Consider the following 16543-nt stretch of genomic DNA (forward strand, 5'->3'; position numbering starts at 1 on the left):
ACAGCATGCTATTTAAATCAAGTTGGAAATGTTTTACAATCTAAAATCCTCTTTATAATGGGTGAATCTTACTGCTTTAGTCTCTGGTGCAATGACAGGACCCTTTTGAGGCGGAGAACCTGACCTCCCAATAAGCGGAACTTCAAGTTGCGCTTTACCAGAGCAAACCAATTAAGAGCCTGCCACCAGTCTCCCTGACAAATCAAGAGGAGGGATGATGTAGCTATTCAGTCAAAGAAAGAATTTCTGTAAAGGAACCCCGACATGTGTCAGAAAAGTTCACCAGCACTTGGGTTTTTGAGGCTGCAGCAACCACAGGAATAGAGAGGAGACCTGGGAAGGCTGCTTCCTGGGTCTCTCACTTTTACCTGGAAGTCCTCCTGCAGGATCTGAGGGACTGCAGTGAGGTGATCTTTCCCAAGGACTGGAGGAAGAGGACAATCTCACCAACCAAGCAGGTGTGGATGGAAGTGGCCGAGGTAGTCAGCAGCAGAAATGTGGTCCTTCCAATCTGGAGACAGTGCACCAGGAGGATCCAGGACTTCAGGAGGGCAGGACAAATGAGTGGCACAACACTTTCTAGTGCCAAGCTCCACACTCTGACTTTCCCAGCATTCTCCTGCACAGCACTGCTCAGGTCCACACACCTTGAAGCTCCACTCATTTCTCTCTCCAGGCACCTCACATCCCCATTCACACTCACACTTAGTCTATTGCCCTTTCATATCCATGCCTCACAGTGACCTTCTATAAATGGTGCCCTTCCCACCTCTGTACACAAGCCATTCTGAACACTCACACATCTCTGAATTTCTTTCCTTGCAGAAGAGAGCGCACAACTTGGCAAGGGGCAGAGATCTGGGGGGAGGGGTAGTGAGGAGGTGGTAAGCCTCCAGTGATGGTCACGTTGATAGGCACTGGCAATGTATGCCCATCTGGTCCACTTGGAAGGAGGTCTTGTTCCAGGAAGTTGCAGTTGTCTGCAATGAACTGCTATGAGAGCCTGAGCCTCCTGAGCTATTGGTGCTCAGACAGGTCAAGAGAGCTGATCCTCTGCCTGTAGACCTTACGTTGGGGGTCTTGCCACATTCTAGCTAGGATCACAGTGTCCATCCCATCTGTCCTGTGGAGAGGCATGTGGCTGAGGAGAAGGCTTCTGGTGTTACTCCTATTGCTGCTGGAGCAGATGGTAGTGGGGAGCCCCCTGCCCTTGACCCTTGGTAGAGGTGGATGGTGGAGCTGCATAAGCTGCTCCAATGCCATGCTGAATGCTGGCAGAAGGAAAGTGCTGCTGAAGGTGGGTGAAGTGCTCAACAGGTAAAGTGTCCTCCAAGAAGTCGGCACTCACCTGTTTAGCAGTGAAAGCACTCTCTAAGAAGAAGTGCTTTGAACAGCAGCCTCTCACCTGGCCATGGCTGTAGTACTTCAATGTAACTGATCAAAGCTTTCACAGTTTGTCAGTTTCCCTGAAGAAACTCTGCTCTGTGCACTCACCCTCGGTGACCCTGGCAAGTTGCTGACTGGTCCATGGCTGGGTAATCCAGAATTCAGTGCTTGGTGTGGCTTCTCGACAGCTTCTAAATTATTTACCTGCTGGACCCACCTGGGGAAAGCCGGCAGAGGGTGGGCTCATGTCGAGATCCCGACCCAATATCACTGTCTGGAACGTTCCCACTCTGCCCGCCCCAAAACTCACCTCCACCAGCTTGGGAAAATTCCCCCCAAAGTCTCGCTTCCCTATTTATCTGTTCCTGGTCTGCTTTTGTGCCATAACAATCCTGCTATCCAACTGAGGGCTTGTAAGCAAATATATGAATGGCAGTGATCAATTAGAATCTTCTACTCTACAAGGGTCAGACTAAAATTGCCCAGCTTATTGTTAAATTGCATTAATTTGTTCATTTGTTCCCACATTCATCCAGTTTTGGGGAATTCTTTTGTCCTTGTATTGTCACATTTCTGCCAGGAACTTCTTCCGATAAACGCCGAGAAAATTCCTCTAGGAAATTACACTTAATATTCTCCAACTTCAAGTTAAATTATGTTATAATTTGATATTGTTTTAAGTCTGCACATTACCTCCTATATATTGTACAGTATTGCTATCAACAGAATTCATTTTTTTTTTCAGACTTGCGCTCCATTATGGGCACAGAAGTGTGGCAAGCAGAATTATCCAGTAGGATTGTGTGCAGATATAAATTCAAACTTCCAATTATCAAAAATCTTCTTGCCTGCTCTTCAACGTAAGTTATTTCATTTCAGATGCTTTGAAGCCATTGAGGAGTTCAGGTTCACGTACAGTGGACATAATATCAGAAAATGTCAGACTTTCTGAAAAGAATGTTACAATCATCTCATAACTTTTCAACTCTCATGTTTTAATGAGTATGTTCTTTGGTTAAGCAGCTCTGATAAACAATTGCATGTGGTCAAATCGGGTCAGAGAGTGCTAAGTTCCTCACTCTATTATAACTGCTTCTCCCTGGCTGGTTTCTGCCAGATGGATGAAGTTAAAATTAGAGCCACACTGTAAGATTTTAATTTAGTTCTCCCCAAAACCAGAGTGTAATGTGTAGGGTTAGTTGCCTTAACATTAATTTTAAAGGGCGAATGGTGTGTTGTTACTATTGGTTCCCAGGGATTGAAGAGGGTGAATTATTAGTGTCTTATTTTGCCTGCCCTCATCAGGTCATTGAACTTCTTGTGGCACTGTTTGCAGTAACAGGGTAGAAAGAGAGAGATGGCACTCTATATGGCACAAGACATACTTTTTCCCCTAGAAACACCTAGCTCCCTCCCTCCCTCTTTTGCTCTCCTTTGCTAAATTGCACTGAGGGGGTTTATAGGTCAGTCACCATGTAATTGTCAGCTCTTCCTTTCTGCTTCCTGGAATGCTCTTTCTTTGGCTCCTTCTGCCATGTTCTCCAGTGGAAGCTAGTCTTTAAAAGTGGCTAGAAAAAGACACTTGAGTCATCCAGTTCAGCTGCCTGATAGTCAATTATCTGTTCTGGAAGAGGTGGTGGTCTAGTGGTAATGTCACTAGATTAAATATTTGAATTCAATTAAAAAATATAAAATTAAAAGCTTATCTAATGGTGACCATGAAGCCATTATCAATTGTTGTTAAAAACCCCTCCGGTTCACTAATGTCCTTTCAGTCTGGCTTACATGTGACTCCAGACCCACAGCAATGTAGTTAACTCTTAAAATGGCCGAGCAAGCCACTCAGTTCAAGAACAATTAGGGATGGGCTAATCAGCAATTCCCACAAATAAAAAAAAATATGTGCTGCTCCCCAGCCTTTTGCAGTTATTTTCAGCCAGACTTGGCTTTTAGAGTGTCTGCAGCCACGGCATGCGGTAAGTCCATTGAGGTGAAGAAGGAGCTGCGGGACCCGAGAGAAGTCCTGTGAAAAGGTGCCCCGAACACCCAAAACATCCACGAACGGCCCCCCCGGCCGCAACTTCAAAGCGCCCGCGGGAGATGGCTCGGAGAGCATCTGCAGCGCACTGTCGGCAATGCTGCATGCCTTTATTTAAACCACTGCAAAAAAAAAAAACCCTTAGCAAATGTAATCACCTCTAAGTCTGCCAAATGATGCTTCACCTCCCGAAGGACGTGGATGAGCTTTCCGGACGTCGATGGTGGGCACTGAGGAAATGGCTTATTACCTGCACCAGATTCCACCCCCCCTCCCCCCCCCCTTTACCCCCCTTCCACCCCCCCCCCCACCCCCGTCCCCTTCCCTTCTCCACCCTCTCAGCTCACCCCCTCACAACCCCGTCCCAGCCCGCCCCCCCTCGCACCATCTTCACCCCGCACCCCCTTCCCCTGCACCCCCCCCCCACCCCCTCCCTCTACCCCTCCCCCTTGCATCCCCTCCTCCCACCGGCACCATCCTACACCTGTGTAGGGGCCCCAACAACCCCACTGCCTTGTGGGCGTCTCGGGAGAGACCAAGGCTAAGGGAGTAAACCCTAACAGAAAATCCGGAGCGGAACCCCGTAGGCGGTCATGTGTCACCTTTGGCATGTTTCCGGCAGTTCCTGCAGCCATACTGGTGCCAAACGTCGTGTCCTGCACTCCTTTGGACCCCACCAGAAAGGCCGAGAGGGGGGTTTTGTGCAACAGCCCCGACAAACAAATTTCTCTGCAGCACCTGTGGAAGAGCCTGTCACTCCAGAATTGGCCTTTATAGCCACTCCAGGCGCTGCTTCACAAACCACTGACCACCTCCAGGCGCGTATCCATTGTCTCTCGAGATAAGGAGGCCCAAAAGAAAGAAAAGAACTCCAACCCTCCAGCACTTTGCATGGGATTTCCACAGAATTCCCAATTGATGAAGCCAATGAGGCTTCAGAGCAGCTGGCCCTCTGATTGGACCGACGGCATCTGCATCCTGCCTGCCATCCTTAAATAGACAGCGAGCCCGGAGGTGGCTAATTAGGAGGCTGCTTCCGGTAAAATTACTGAGACGATCCCAGTGCCGACAAGTGCAGGCCCAGGACTCCCATTTTGTCCCACATCGGGATCCCAAAGCCTGTGGTAAAATCCTGCTAGAAATGACCATTTGTAAAATTCCCCCCATTAAAAACAATCCCAATACTAATCTACATATTAAAATTTCACCGCTTGCTAATATTAGCTACAGGTTACTGCGAGCATAAATCTTTACATTCACCTTGGCATTTTTATTAGAACTAGAACAGAGGAACTTGTCTCCAATATGTATTTAGCACCACTGAAGCTTTCTGACAAGGGCAGCACACAATATTATATGTACAGATTTGTGCATTTCAGACACATAGGACACAAAATTGGGATCATTTGTGCACATTTTTTTTTAGGTACTACGAGTGCCTTTAGACCTCTAAAATGGGGTCAACGGTGCACGTGCACACTTTAAGGGCAAATCTTGCAGGATGCCATTTTGGTGAGGGCAATTACATTCAGTGAATGATCACTGGAAGTAGGCAGGGCAGACAGATCATAACTTCAGGCAGCATGGAATGCAGATTTGATTCCACCAGTGCCATTTTGAAGTGCATTGCTCCAACAAACGCCCTCTCTTAACCTTGCACAGCTGAACACACGTTCCGCAACAGGAATTACACCCCACCCCCACCACCAACCCCCCCCCCCCCCGCCCCCCACCCACCAGTGATTTTTAAAAATTCATTACACATTCATTTAGTTTAGTTCTTTTTTATTTAGAGATACAGCACTGAAACAGGCCCTTCGGCCCACCGAGTCTGTGCCGACCAACAACCACCCATTTATACTAACCCTACAGTAATCCCATAGTCCCTACCACCTACCTACACTAGGGGCAATTTACAACAGCCAATTTACCTATCACCTGCAAATCTTTGGCTGTGGGAGGAAACCGGAGCACCCGGCGAAAACCCACGCGGTCACAGGGAGAACTTGCAAACTCCGCACAGGCAGTACCTGTGCATCAGCAGCATGAATTACCTCCACCAGCCCCCACCCCCCATCCCCCCCCACCACCAGTGCTTTTAAAAATTCATTTGTGGGATGTGAGCGTCACTGGCCAGGCCAGCATTTATTGCCTATCAGGGGAAAACAGCAGCAGCCAGAGCAGTGCCACCATGGTTGGCACTGTTGTTCAGCAGGGAGGGACAAAGCGCAGAAGAGCAATAGTTATAGGGGACTCTATAGTCAGGGGCACAGATAGACGCTTCTGTGGACGTGAAAGAGACTCCAGGAAGGTATGTTGCCTCCCTGGTGCCAGGGTCAAGGATGTCTCTGAACGGGCATTCTGAAGGGGGAGGGTGAACAGCCAGAGGTTGTGGTACACATCGGTACCAATGACATAGGTAGGAAGAGTGATGAGGTCCTGCAGGGGGAGTTTAGGGAGTTAGGTAGTAAGTTAAAAAACAGGACCTCAAGGGTTGTAATCTCTGGATTACTCCCTGTGCCACGTGCCAGTGAGGCTAGAAATAGGAAGATAGTGCAGCTAAACACGTGGCTGAGCAGCTGGTGTAGAAGGGAGGGTTTCAGATATCTGGACCATTGGGCTCTCTTCAGGGACAGTTGGGACCTGTACAAGAAGGACGGGTTGCATCTAAACTGGAAGGGCACTAATATCCTGGCTGCAAGGCTTGCTAGAGTCACTCGGGAGGGTTTAAACTAGTGTGGCAGGGGGGTGGGAACCAGAGCAGTAGGACAGCTAGTGAAGTAAATGAGGAGGACATATTAAATAAGGCCAGTAGGACTAAGAGGAAGAGCAGGCAGGGAGATGTTGCTGAGCACAGCGGGACTGGTGGTCTGAAGTGCATTTGTTTCAATGCGAGAAGTATAACAGGTAAGGCAGATGAACTTAGAGCTTGGATTAGTACTTGGAAATATGATGTTGTTGCTATTACAGAGACTTGGTTGAGGGAAGGGCAGGATTGGCAGCTCAATATTCCAGGCTTTAGAAGCTTCAGGTGGGATAGAGGGGGATGTAAAAGGGGTGGGGGAGTTGCATTACTGGTTAAGGAGAATATCACAGCTGTACTGCGGGAGGACACCTCAGAGGCAATATGGGTGGAGCTCAGGAATAGGAAGGGTGCAGTCACGATGTTGGGGGTTTACTACAGGCCTCCCAACAGCCAGCAGGAGGTAGAGGAGCAGATATGTAGACAGATTTTGGAAAAATGTAAAGGTAACAGGGTTGGAGTGGTGGGTGATTTTAACTTCCCCTATATTGACTGGGACTCACTTAGTGCTAGGGGCTTGGATGGGGCAGATTTTGTGAGGAGCATCCAGGAGGGCTTCTTGAAACAGTATGTAGATAGTCCAAATAGGGATGGGGCCATTCTGGACCTGGTATTGGGGAATGAGCCCAGCCAGGTGGTCGAAGTTTCAGTGGGGGAGCATTTCGGGAGCAGTGACCATAATTCCATAAGTTTTAAGGTACTTGTGGATAAGGATAAGAGTAGTCCTCGGGTGAAGGTGCTAAATTGGGGGAAGGCTAATTATAACAATATTAGGCAGGAACTGAAGAATTTAGATTGGGGGCGGCTGTTTGAGGCTAAATCAACATCTGACATGTGGGAGTCTTTCAAACGTCAGCTGATTAGAATCCAGGACCAGCATGTTCCTGTGAGGAGGAAAGACAAGTTTGGGAAGTTTCAGGAAGCTTGGATAACACAGGATATTGTGAGCCTAGTCAAAAAGAAAAAGGAAGCATTTGTAAGGGCTGGAAGGCTAGGAACAGATGAAGCACTTGAGGAATATAAAGACAGTAGGAAGGAACTTAAGCAAGGAGTTAGGAGGGCGAAAAGGGGTCATGAAAAGTCATTGGCAAACAGGATTAAGGAAAATCCCAAGGCTTTTTATACGTATATAAAGAGCAAGAGGGTAACCAGGGAAAGGGTTGGCCCACTCAAGGACAGAGATGGGACTCTATGCGTGGAGCCAGAAGAAATGGGCGAGGTACTAAATGAGTACTTTGCATCAGTATTCACCAAGGAGAAGGACTTGGTGGATGATGAGCCGAGGGAAGGGAGTGCAGATAGTCTCAGTCATCTCATTATCAAAAAGGAGGAGGTGTTGGGTGTCTTGCAAAGCATTAAGGTAGATAAGTCCCCAGGGCCTGATGGGATCTACCCTAGAATACTGAGGGAGGCAAGGGAAGAAATTGCTGGGGCCTTGACAGAAATCTTTGCATCCTCATTGGCTACAAGTGAGGTCCCAGAGGACTGGAGAATAGCCAATGTTGTTCCTTTGTTTAAGAAGGGTGGCAAGGATAATCCAGGAAATTATAGGCCGGTGAGCCTTACGTCAGTGGTAGGGAAACTATTAGAGAGGATTATTCGGTACAGGATTTACTCCCATTTGGAAACAAATGAACTTATTAGCATGAGACAGCATGGTTTTGTGAAGGGGAGGTCGTGTCTTACTAATTTGATTGAGTTTTTTGAGGAAGTGACGAAGATGATTGATGAGGGAAGGGCGGTGGATGTTCTCTGTATGGACTTTAGTAAAGCCTTTGACAAGGTCCCACATGGCAGACTGGTGCAAAAGGTGAAGTCACACGGGATCAGAGGTGAGCTGGCAAGATGGATACAGAACTGGCTCGGTCACAGATGACAGAGGGTAACAGCGGATGGGTGTTTTTCTGAATGGAGGGATGTGTCTACTGGTGTTCCGCAGGGATCAGTGCTGGGACCTTTGCTCTTTGTAGTATATATAAATGATTTGGAGGAAAATGTAGCTGGTCTGATTAGTAAGTTTATGGACGACACAAAGGTTGGTGGAATTGCGGATAATGATGAGGATTGTCAGAGGATACAGCAGGATATAGATCGGTTGGAGACTTGGGCGGAGAAATGGCAGATGGAGTTTAATCCAGATAAATGTGAGGTAATGCATTTTGGAAGGTCTAATGCAGGTGGGAGGTATACAGTAAATGGCAGAACCCTTAGGAGTATTGACAGGCAGAGAGATCTGGGCATACAGGTCCACAGGCCACTGAGAGTGACAACGCAGGTGGATAAGGTAGTCAAGAAGGCATTTGGCATGATTGCCTTCTTCGGTCGGGGCATAGAGTATAAAAATTGGCAAGTCATGTTGCAGCTGAACAAAACCTTAGTTAGGCCACACTTAGAAGATTGCGTGCAATTCTGGTCGCCACACTACCAGAAGAACGTGGAGGCTTTGGAGAGGGTTCAGAGGAGGTTTACCAGGATGTTGCCTGGTCTGGAGGGCATTAGCTATGAGGAGAGGTTGGAAAACACGGATTGTTTTCACTGGAACGACGGAGGTAGAGGGGCAACATGATAGAGGTTTACAAAGTTCTGAGCGGCATGGACAGAGTGGATAGTCAGAAGCTTTTTCCCAGGGTGGAAGAGTCAGTTACTAGGGGACATAGGTTTAAGGTGTGAGGGGCAAACTTTAGAGTGGATTTGCAAGGCAAATTTTTTACACAGAGGGTGGTGAGTGCCTGGAACTTGCTGACAGGGGAGGTGGTGGAAGCAGATACAATATCAATGTTTCAGAGACATCTTGACAAATATATGAATAGGAAGGGAAAAGAGGGATATGGGCCCCAGAAGTGCAGAAGGTGTTAGTTTCGGCAGGCATCAATATCGGCGCAGGCTTGGAAGGCCGAATGGCCTGTTCCTGTGCTGTACTGGTATTTGTTCTTTGTTCTTTGATCCCTAATGGTCCTTGAGAAGGTGGTGGTGAGCTGCCTTCTTGAACTGATATAATCCTTATGGTGTTGGTACACCCGCAGTGCTGTTAGGGAGGGAGTTCCAGGATTTTGAACCAGCGACAGTGAAGGAACGGCGAAATAGCTCCAAGTCAGGATGATGTGTGGCTTGGTGGGGAACTTGCAGGTGGCAGTGTTCCTTGTTCTTCTTGGCTATTCAAAGGGATTAACAACTACTTACAGTTTAATTGCTGGTTCTCTACTTCTGGGTGTCTCTTCAATTTTACAAGCATTTGGCTCTTTCTATAATTGTTTAAAGCTAGTAGGGTAGGCGGTGGCGTAGTGGTATTATCACTGGACTAGTAACCCAGAGACCCAGGGTATTCTCTGGGGACATGGGTTCGAATCCCACCACAGCAGAAGGTGGAATTTGAATTTAATTAATAAATCTGGAATTAAAAAGCTAGTCTAATGATGGCCATGAAACCATTGTCGATTGTTGTAAAAACCCATCTGGTTCACTAATGTCCTTTAGGGAAGGAAAGCTGCTATCCTTAACTGGTCTGGCCGACATGTGACTCCAGACCCACAGCAATGTGGTTAACTCTGACATGCCCTCTGAAATGGCCTAGCAAGCCACTCAGTTGTACCTAACAACTACGAAGCCAATAAAAAGGAATGAAACTGGACGGACCACCCGGCATCGACCTAGGCACTGGAAACGACATCGGCAAACCCAGCCCTGTCGACCCTGCAAAGTCCTCCTTACTAACATCTGGGGGCTTGTGCCAAAGTTGGGAGAGCTTTCCCACAGACTAGTCAAGCAACAGCCTGACATAATCATACTCATGGATTCATACCTTACAGACAATGTCCCAGACACTGCCATCACCATCCCCGGGTATGTGCTGTCCCACCGGCAGGACAGACCCACCAGAGGTGGCGGGACAGTGGTATACGTAGAGACACAGTTGGCCTGGGAGTCCTCAACTTCGACTCCGGACCCCATGAAGTCTCATGGCATCAGGTCAAACATGGGCAAGGTAACCTCCTACTGATTACCACCTACCGCCCTCCCTCAACTGATGACTCAGTACTCCACCATGTTGAACACCACTTGGAGGAAGCACTGAGGATGGCAAGGGCACAAAATGTACTCTGGGTGGGGGACTTCAATGTTCATCACGAAGAGTGACTCGGTAGCACCACTACTGACCGAGCTGGCCGAGTCCTAAAGGACATAGCTGCTAGACTGGGTCTGCGGCAGGTGGTGGGGGAACCAACACAAGGGAAAAACATACTTGACCTCGTCCTCACCAATCTGCCTGCTGCAGATGTTTCTGTCCATGACTGTATTGGTAGGAGTGACCACCGCACAGTCCTTGTGGAGACGAAGTCCCGCCTTCACATTGAGGATACCGTCCGTCGTGTTGTGTGGCACTATCACCGTGCTCAATGGGATAGATTTCGAACAGATCTAGCAATGCAAAACTGGGCATCCATGAGGTGCTGTGGGCCATCATCAGCAGCAGAATTGTACTCAACCACAATCTGTCACCTCATGGCCCAGCATATCCCGCACTCTACCATTACCATCAAGCCAGGAGACCAACCCTGGTTCAATGAAGAGTGCAGGAGGGCATGCCAGGAGCAGCACCAGGCATACCTCAAAATGAGGTGTCAACCTGGTGAAGCTACAACACAGGACTATCTGCGTGCCAAACTGCGTAAGCAGCATGCGATAGACAGAGCTAAGCGATCCCATAACCAACGGATCAGATTGAAGCTCTGCAGTCCTGCCACATCCAGCCGTGAATGGTGGTGGACAATTAAACAACTAACTGGAGGAGGTGGCTCCACAAATATCCCCATCCTCAATGATGGGGGAGCCCAGCACATCAGTGCGAAAGATAAGGCTGAAGCATTTGCAACAATGTTCAGCCAGAAGTGCCGAGTTGATGATCCATCTCGGCCTCCTCCTGAAGTCCCCAGCATCACAGATGCCAGACTTCAGCCAATTCGATTTACTCCACGTGATATCAAGAATGGACTGAAGGCACTGGATACTGCAAAAGCTATGGGCCCTGACGATATTCCAGCAGACCTGTGCTGCAGAACTTGCCGCACCCCTAGCCAAGCTGTTCCAGTACAGCTACAACACTGGCATCTGCCCTGCAATGTGGAAAATTGCCCAGGTATGTCCTGTGCACCAAAAACTGGACAAGTCCAACCCGGCCAATTACCGCCCCATCTGCCTACTCTCAATCATCAGTAAAGTGATGGAAGGTGTCATCAACAGTGCCATCAAGCAGAACTTGCTTAGCAATAGCCTGCTCAGTGACGCTCAGTTTGGGTTCCACCAGGGCCACTCAGCTCCTGACCTCATTACAGCCTTGGTTCAAACAAGGACAAAAGAGCTGAACTCAAGAGGAGAGGTGAGAGTGACTACCCTTGACATCAAGGCAGCATTTGACCGAGTATGGCATCAAGGAGCCCTAGCAAAACTGAGGTTAATGGGAATCAGGGGGAAAACCCTCCATTGGCTGCAGACATACCTAGCGCAAAGGAAGATGGTTGTGGTTGTTAGAGGTCAATCATCTGAGCTCCAGGACAACAATGCAGAAGTTCCTCAGGGCAGTGTCCTAGGCCCAACCATCTTCAGCTGCTTCATCAATGACCTTCCTTCAATCATAAGGTCAGAAGTGGGGATGTTCGCTGATGATTGCACAATGTTCAGCACCATTCGCGACTCCTCAGATACTGAAGCAGTCCGTGTAGAAATGCAGCAAGACCTGGACAATATCCAGGCTTGGGCTGATAAGTGGCAAGTAACATTCGCGCCACACAAGTGCCAGGCAATGACCATCTCCAACAAAAGAGAATCTAACCATCTCCCCTTGACATTCAACGGCATTACCATCGCTGAATCCCTCACTATCAACATCCTAGCGACTACCATTGACCAGAAACTGAATTGGAGTAGCCATATAAATACCGTGGCTACAAGAACAGGTCAGAGGCTAGGAATCCTGAGGCGAGTAACTCACCTCCTGACTCCCCAAAGCCTGTTCACCATCTACAAGGCAGAAGTCAGGAGTGTGATTGAATACTCTCCACTTGCCTGGATGGGTGCTACTCCAACAGCACTCAAGAAGCTCGACACCATCCAGGACAAAGCAGTCCGCTTGATTGGCACCCCATCTACAAACATTCACTCCCTCCACCACCGACACATAGTGGCAGCAGTGTGTCCCATCTACAAGATGCACTGCAGCAATGCACCAAGGCTCCTTAGACAGCACCTTCCAAACCCGCAACCTCTACCAACTAGAAGGACAAGGGCAGCAAATACATGGGAACACCACCACCTGCAAGTTCCCCTCCAAGTCACACACCATCCTGACTTAGAACTATATCGCCGTTCCTTCACTGTCGCTGGGTCAAAATCCTGGAACTCCCTTCCTAACAGCACTGTGGGTCTACCTACCCCAAATGTACTGCAGCGGTACAAGAAAGCAGCTCACCACCACCTTCTCAAGGGCAATTAGGGATGGGCAATAAATGCTGGCCTGGCCAGCGTCGCCCACATCCTATGAATTAATTTTTTAAAAAGACTACAGGAAGTTTTGTGACAGATGCTCAAGGAGTTTATGCTGACTTCAAGGCTTCTTCACAAACCAGACTTGGGTGCAATAGTTGATATTCCTCTTGGAATACACAATGACTCAGAATGAACAGAGGGCACACAGATCAGAGCAATCTGCTAGAAGGGGGGGGGTGGCGAAGGGCTGATGACTCCAATTGAGAACCATGCTGCCACATTAAATGTGATAGAACAGAACATCGGCGTGCTGAAACACTTCCACTACCTGGACCACTCTGGAGGAGCCCTGCAGGACTCAGCAGAGAAGGTGGCAAGATTTGTTGTCTGCAGCATGCTGCACATCCTTGCCACCATTAATTGACAGTCCTTGCCACCAGCTATATGCCAAGCAGCTGAAGAGCAGGAGCATGAGGAGGAGGAAGAAGAGAGAGAAGGTAACCTAAACAGCTCCCTTCTGGCCGAAGAACTCATCTGAGTGCCATACCAGTAACTGCAACCCTAATTCTCCATTCACTAACAGTCCCACACCTTACCTTCCCTCAGTCACAGACCATCACAGTGTCCACTTGGCCATCATGCAAGAATAAAAGCCCAACACAAATTAAACATTCCAACCAAATTTATAAATGAAATCATTCCTTATTGCAAACAAAAGTGTGCATTTCCTTAGTGTCTGTCTTCAACGTGCCCTTGCCTGTCCCAGTGTGCCTACACAGTGCTGCCCCAGTGGCTGCAGCATGGCCGGTGGAAGGCTGCTGACTTTTAGTGGAGGAGACTGCAGATGGCCTTGGAGGATGACCGTGAGAAGGCCTGGAAGGCCTGGCTGTGAATTATACAATCTTGGCATTGATGGCAACTACCAGAGCTGGCTGGCTGACAGGATACAGCAAGGGCACTGGTGATATGGCAGGTGATGAATGCTGTTATGTTGAGAGAGGTCAGCAGGTTCGTACTCCAAGGAGCCACTGCTAGTTCCCAGGAGCGGTGCCTCAACAATCCTAATAATCTGTTGGAGAACAGAATACCTGATTCTCTTGGACTGCCTGGTGGTCACCCATTCCCTTCCTCAAGTCCCTTCAGCTGCGGTGTGACCGCCTCTGTATACATGCTATCCACGATGCTCTCAGACTCACAGATGCTCCACAGTGTTTCCAGCCTGAGCTTCCAGGAGCTGCAGCTGGACACCTTTCCTGCACACATGCTTGTCCCAGGGACTGGAAATGTTCCCGAATTCCCACATGCAGCAAGAGGAGCAAACCACGGCTTTAAGCGCTCCTGCCATGACTAAACACTTTAAATTTAAAACTTTAGAAGATTATGATTTAAAAAATCAACTAAGTCTTGCTAAAACAATGACACAATTCAATCCAGTTTGAAAAATACCCACCAGGACTTACTCACCAGTCAGCTGTGCTCTGTGGAAACTCTCGGCTCCCCTAACGCACTTTGAGGACAGGTAGGAAATGAAAGGAGCTCCTCACTCCCTGAACTCCCTCAGTCACAAAACGCCCACTTCAGCTCTCTAATGCAGCCCACTTCAGCGCTCTAATGCAGCCCACTTCAGCGCTCTAATGCAGCCCAAGTCAGTACTCCAGTGCAACCCACATCAGCACTGTAAGATGGCCCACTTTTATACTGTCTGATTCTTGCCCCTGAAAACTGGTTTAAGCCAATTATCTAATTAACAAGGTGCAGCTGCAAGTAGAGCCTGAGTGAACTCTGTTTAAAGCTGGTCTAAAACTCACGTTCTCCAACCCAAACAGCAACTATTAAGTTAATTTGCTACTTAAAAGAAAGACTATACTTTAGATACAACTAACCCTTAATTACCCTCAGTCACAAAACTCACACTTCAGCACTCTAATGCAACCCAAGTCAGCACTCCAGTGCAAACAAAGTCAGCACTGTAAGATGGCCCACTTTCAATTCCAGATTTTTTTAAATGAATTACTTGAATTTATTAAATTAAATTCCATGGTGTGAGTTGAACCTGTGTCCCCAGGGAATTAGCCTGGCCTCTGGATTATTAGTTCAGTGACATTATCACAATGCCACCATCTCCCTCAAACACCAGCTTGTCCTGCAAGGGACAGGGAAGTGTGTCAGTGTGTGTGGTGTAATCTATTTGGGTAATGTGGCTATCCTGATTGAATAGCTGGCATTGTATGCAAGCTGTGAGATGTGGGTGTAAGGCTTGCAGAAGTTCGAAGTGTGTGAGGTATGATAGGGCATATGGATGTCAGATATGAGTCCTGATTGTTAGAGATTGCTAGTAGGTGAGTGATGAGTGTGTGTTGAATTGAGCAGTGTCTGAGATTAGTAATGCAGTTGGTAGGATATGACATTTGAAAATGCATTCACTGACCTTGACACTCTTGTGAGGTCATTGAACTTCTTGCAGCACAGCATTCAGGTCCTTGGGGCTTGACTCCTGGCATTGACCTCCAAGGCTAACTGCTCCCACTGCCTACTGAGTGTGTGCCTGGAGGACCTACTGATCCCTGTGCATACAGAAGATCTCTCCTTTCCACCTACTCCACCAAGACCTCCAGTGCAGCGTCCAAAAACCTTGGAGCCCATTCTCTCCCATGTGCTATCCTTTAAAGTTTCCCAGGTAAGATTCACTTCCTGCATGACTGCCAGCCTGCTCCAGCCACAATGCGCCTCCCCTTTAAGAGGTGTAGGCTAGCTTTAAGTGGTACTAACAAATCACAACATTGGCTTCCTGCTCATCTGTCTAGCCAATCAACAGCTTGGTTAGTACTGGTTGGATACTGAGATCATTGAATTGAGCAGGCAGCATAAAGTTGGCCTGCTGCCTGCGTTGCAATCAACAGGCATGATTAATCACGCATCGCGATCTCGAGCTATCAGATTTAGCCCCCACAGTTCTATTGAATGGGTACTGCATCACAATTAATATGATTACATTTATTCTACCTATAGGTTGTGGATCCTACATGGATCTTGTAATTGTGTTGGATGGATCCAACAGTATCTGGCCTTGGAAACCGGTCCAAGATTTCCTGAAGAAATTAACAGGAAGTTTAGACATTGGCCCTGACAAAACTCAGGTAACTACATATTATTTTTTAATTTTGGCAACTTTTTGGCTTTCTAAAATGTTTTACGAAGGATTTGAATTTTACTTCTATAATTTTTTTGTTTGTCAGTATATATTGTATAAAAATAAGGGCAGAGTGTATGATAGATAGGGATTGAATTACATCTGCACACAACTATTAACCCAGCCTCGAAAGCCTCTTCACCTTAAGACTACTTTTAATCCTGGCTCCTATGTGCAATGCCATAGGAGATACTGGCTCTTTTGTGGTGTTACATATGTGCGGCAGAATTTAGCAAGGCCATTTGGAGCGGGAATGGAGGTGTGGACGGCCAGAGAATAGCTTTGGACGCATCTGCCTGGAAATCTGACATTGTGACATCGATTCCGGATTTAGTCAGCGGCAGGAAAGCTCCAAGGCAGGGTTGCCGCCCCAATGCAATGGGACCGCCATTTAATTTGTAGAACAGTTAGTTATAATACATTTGCATTTAATTGAAAGTGATTCAATTGGACGGGGGGCTTGGGATCAAGTGGATGATGGGCGGCCCTCACGTGCCTTCAAGTGCCTGGCCATTGAAAGCTGGCGGCACTGAGGTGAAGCCTCAGTGCCATGAGGGGAAGGCAACCATGACCAGCACTGGATAGGGAAAGAGGGAGGAGCAGAGGCCGTTGTCAGCCACCATTGCCATGTGCTTTGCATGGGTGG

The 16543-nt window shown here is 47.9% G+C and overlaps 1 protein-coding gene across 3 annotated transcripts in view; it reads left to right on the forward strand.

The window, feature by feature from the left end:
* itga2.2 (integrin, alpha 2 (CD49B, alpha 2 subunit of VLA-2 receptor), tandem duplicate 2) overlaps positions 1-16543 on the forward strand; it is a 260388-nt gene that overhangs the window by 132283 nt on the left and 111562 nt on the right. For all 3 annotated transcript variants that reach the window (XM_068032759.1, XM_068032766.1, XM_068032773.1), the window contains 2 exons: positions 2132-2246; positions 15717-15844. In XM_068032759.1, the coding sequence (XP_067888860.1) occupies positions 2132-2246; positions 15717-15844 (243 nt within the window). The remainder of the gene's footprint in view (positions 1-2131; positions 2247-15716; positions 15845-16543) is intronic.

The sequence above is a fragment of the Heterodontus francisci genome, chromosome 1 (genome assembly GCF_036365525.1).
Source record: "Heterodontus francisci isolate sHetFra1 chromosome 1, sHetFra1.hap1, whole genome shotgun sequence".
Lineage (NCBI taxonomy): Eukaryota > Metazoa > Chordata > Chondrichthyes > Heterodontiformes > Heterodontidae > Heterodontus > Heterodontus francisci.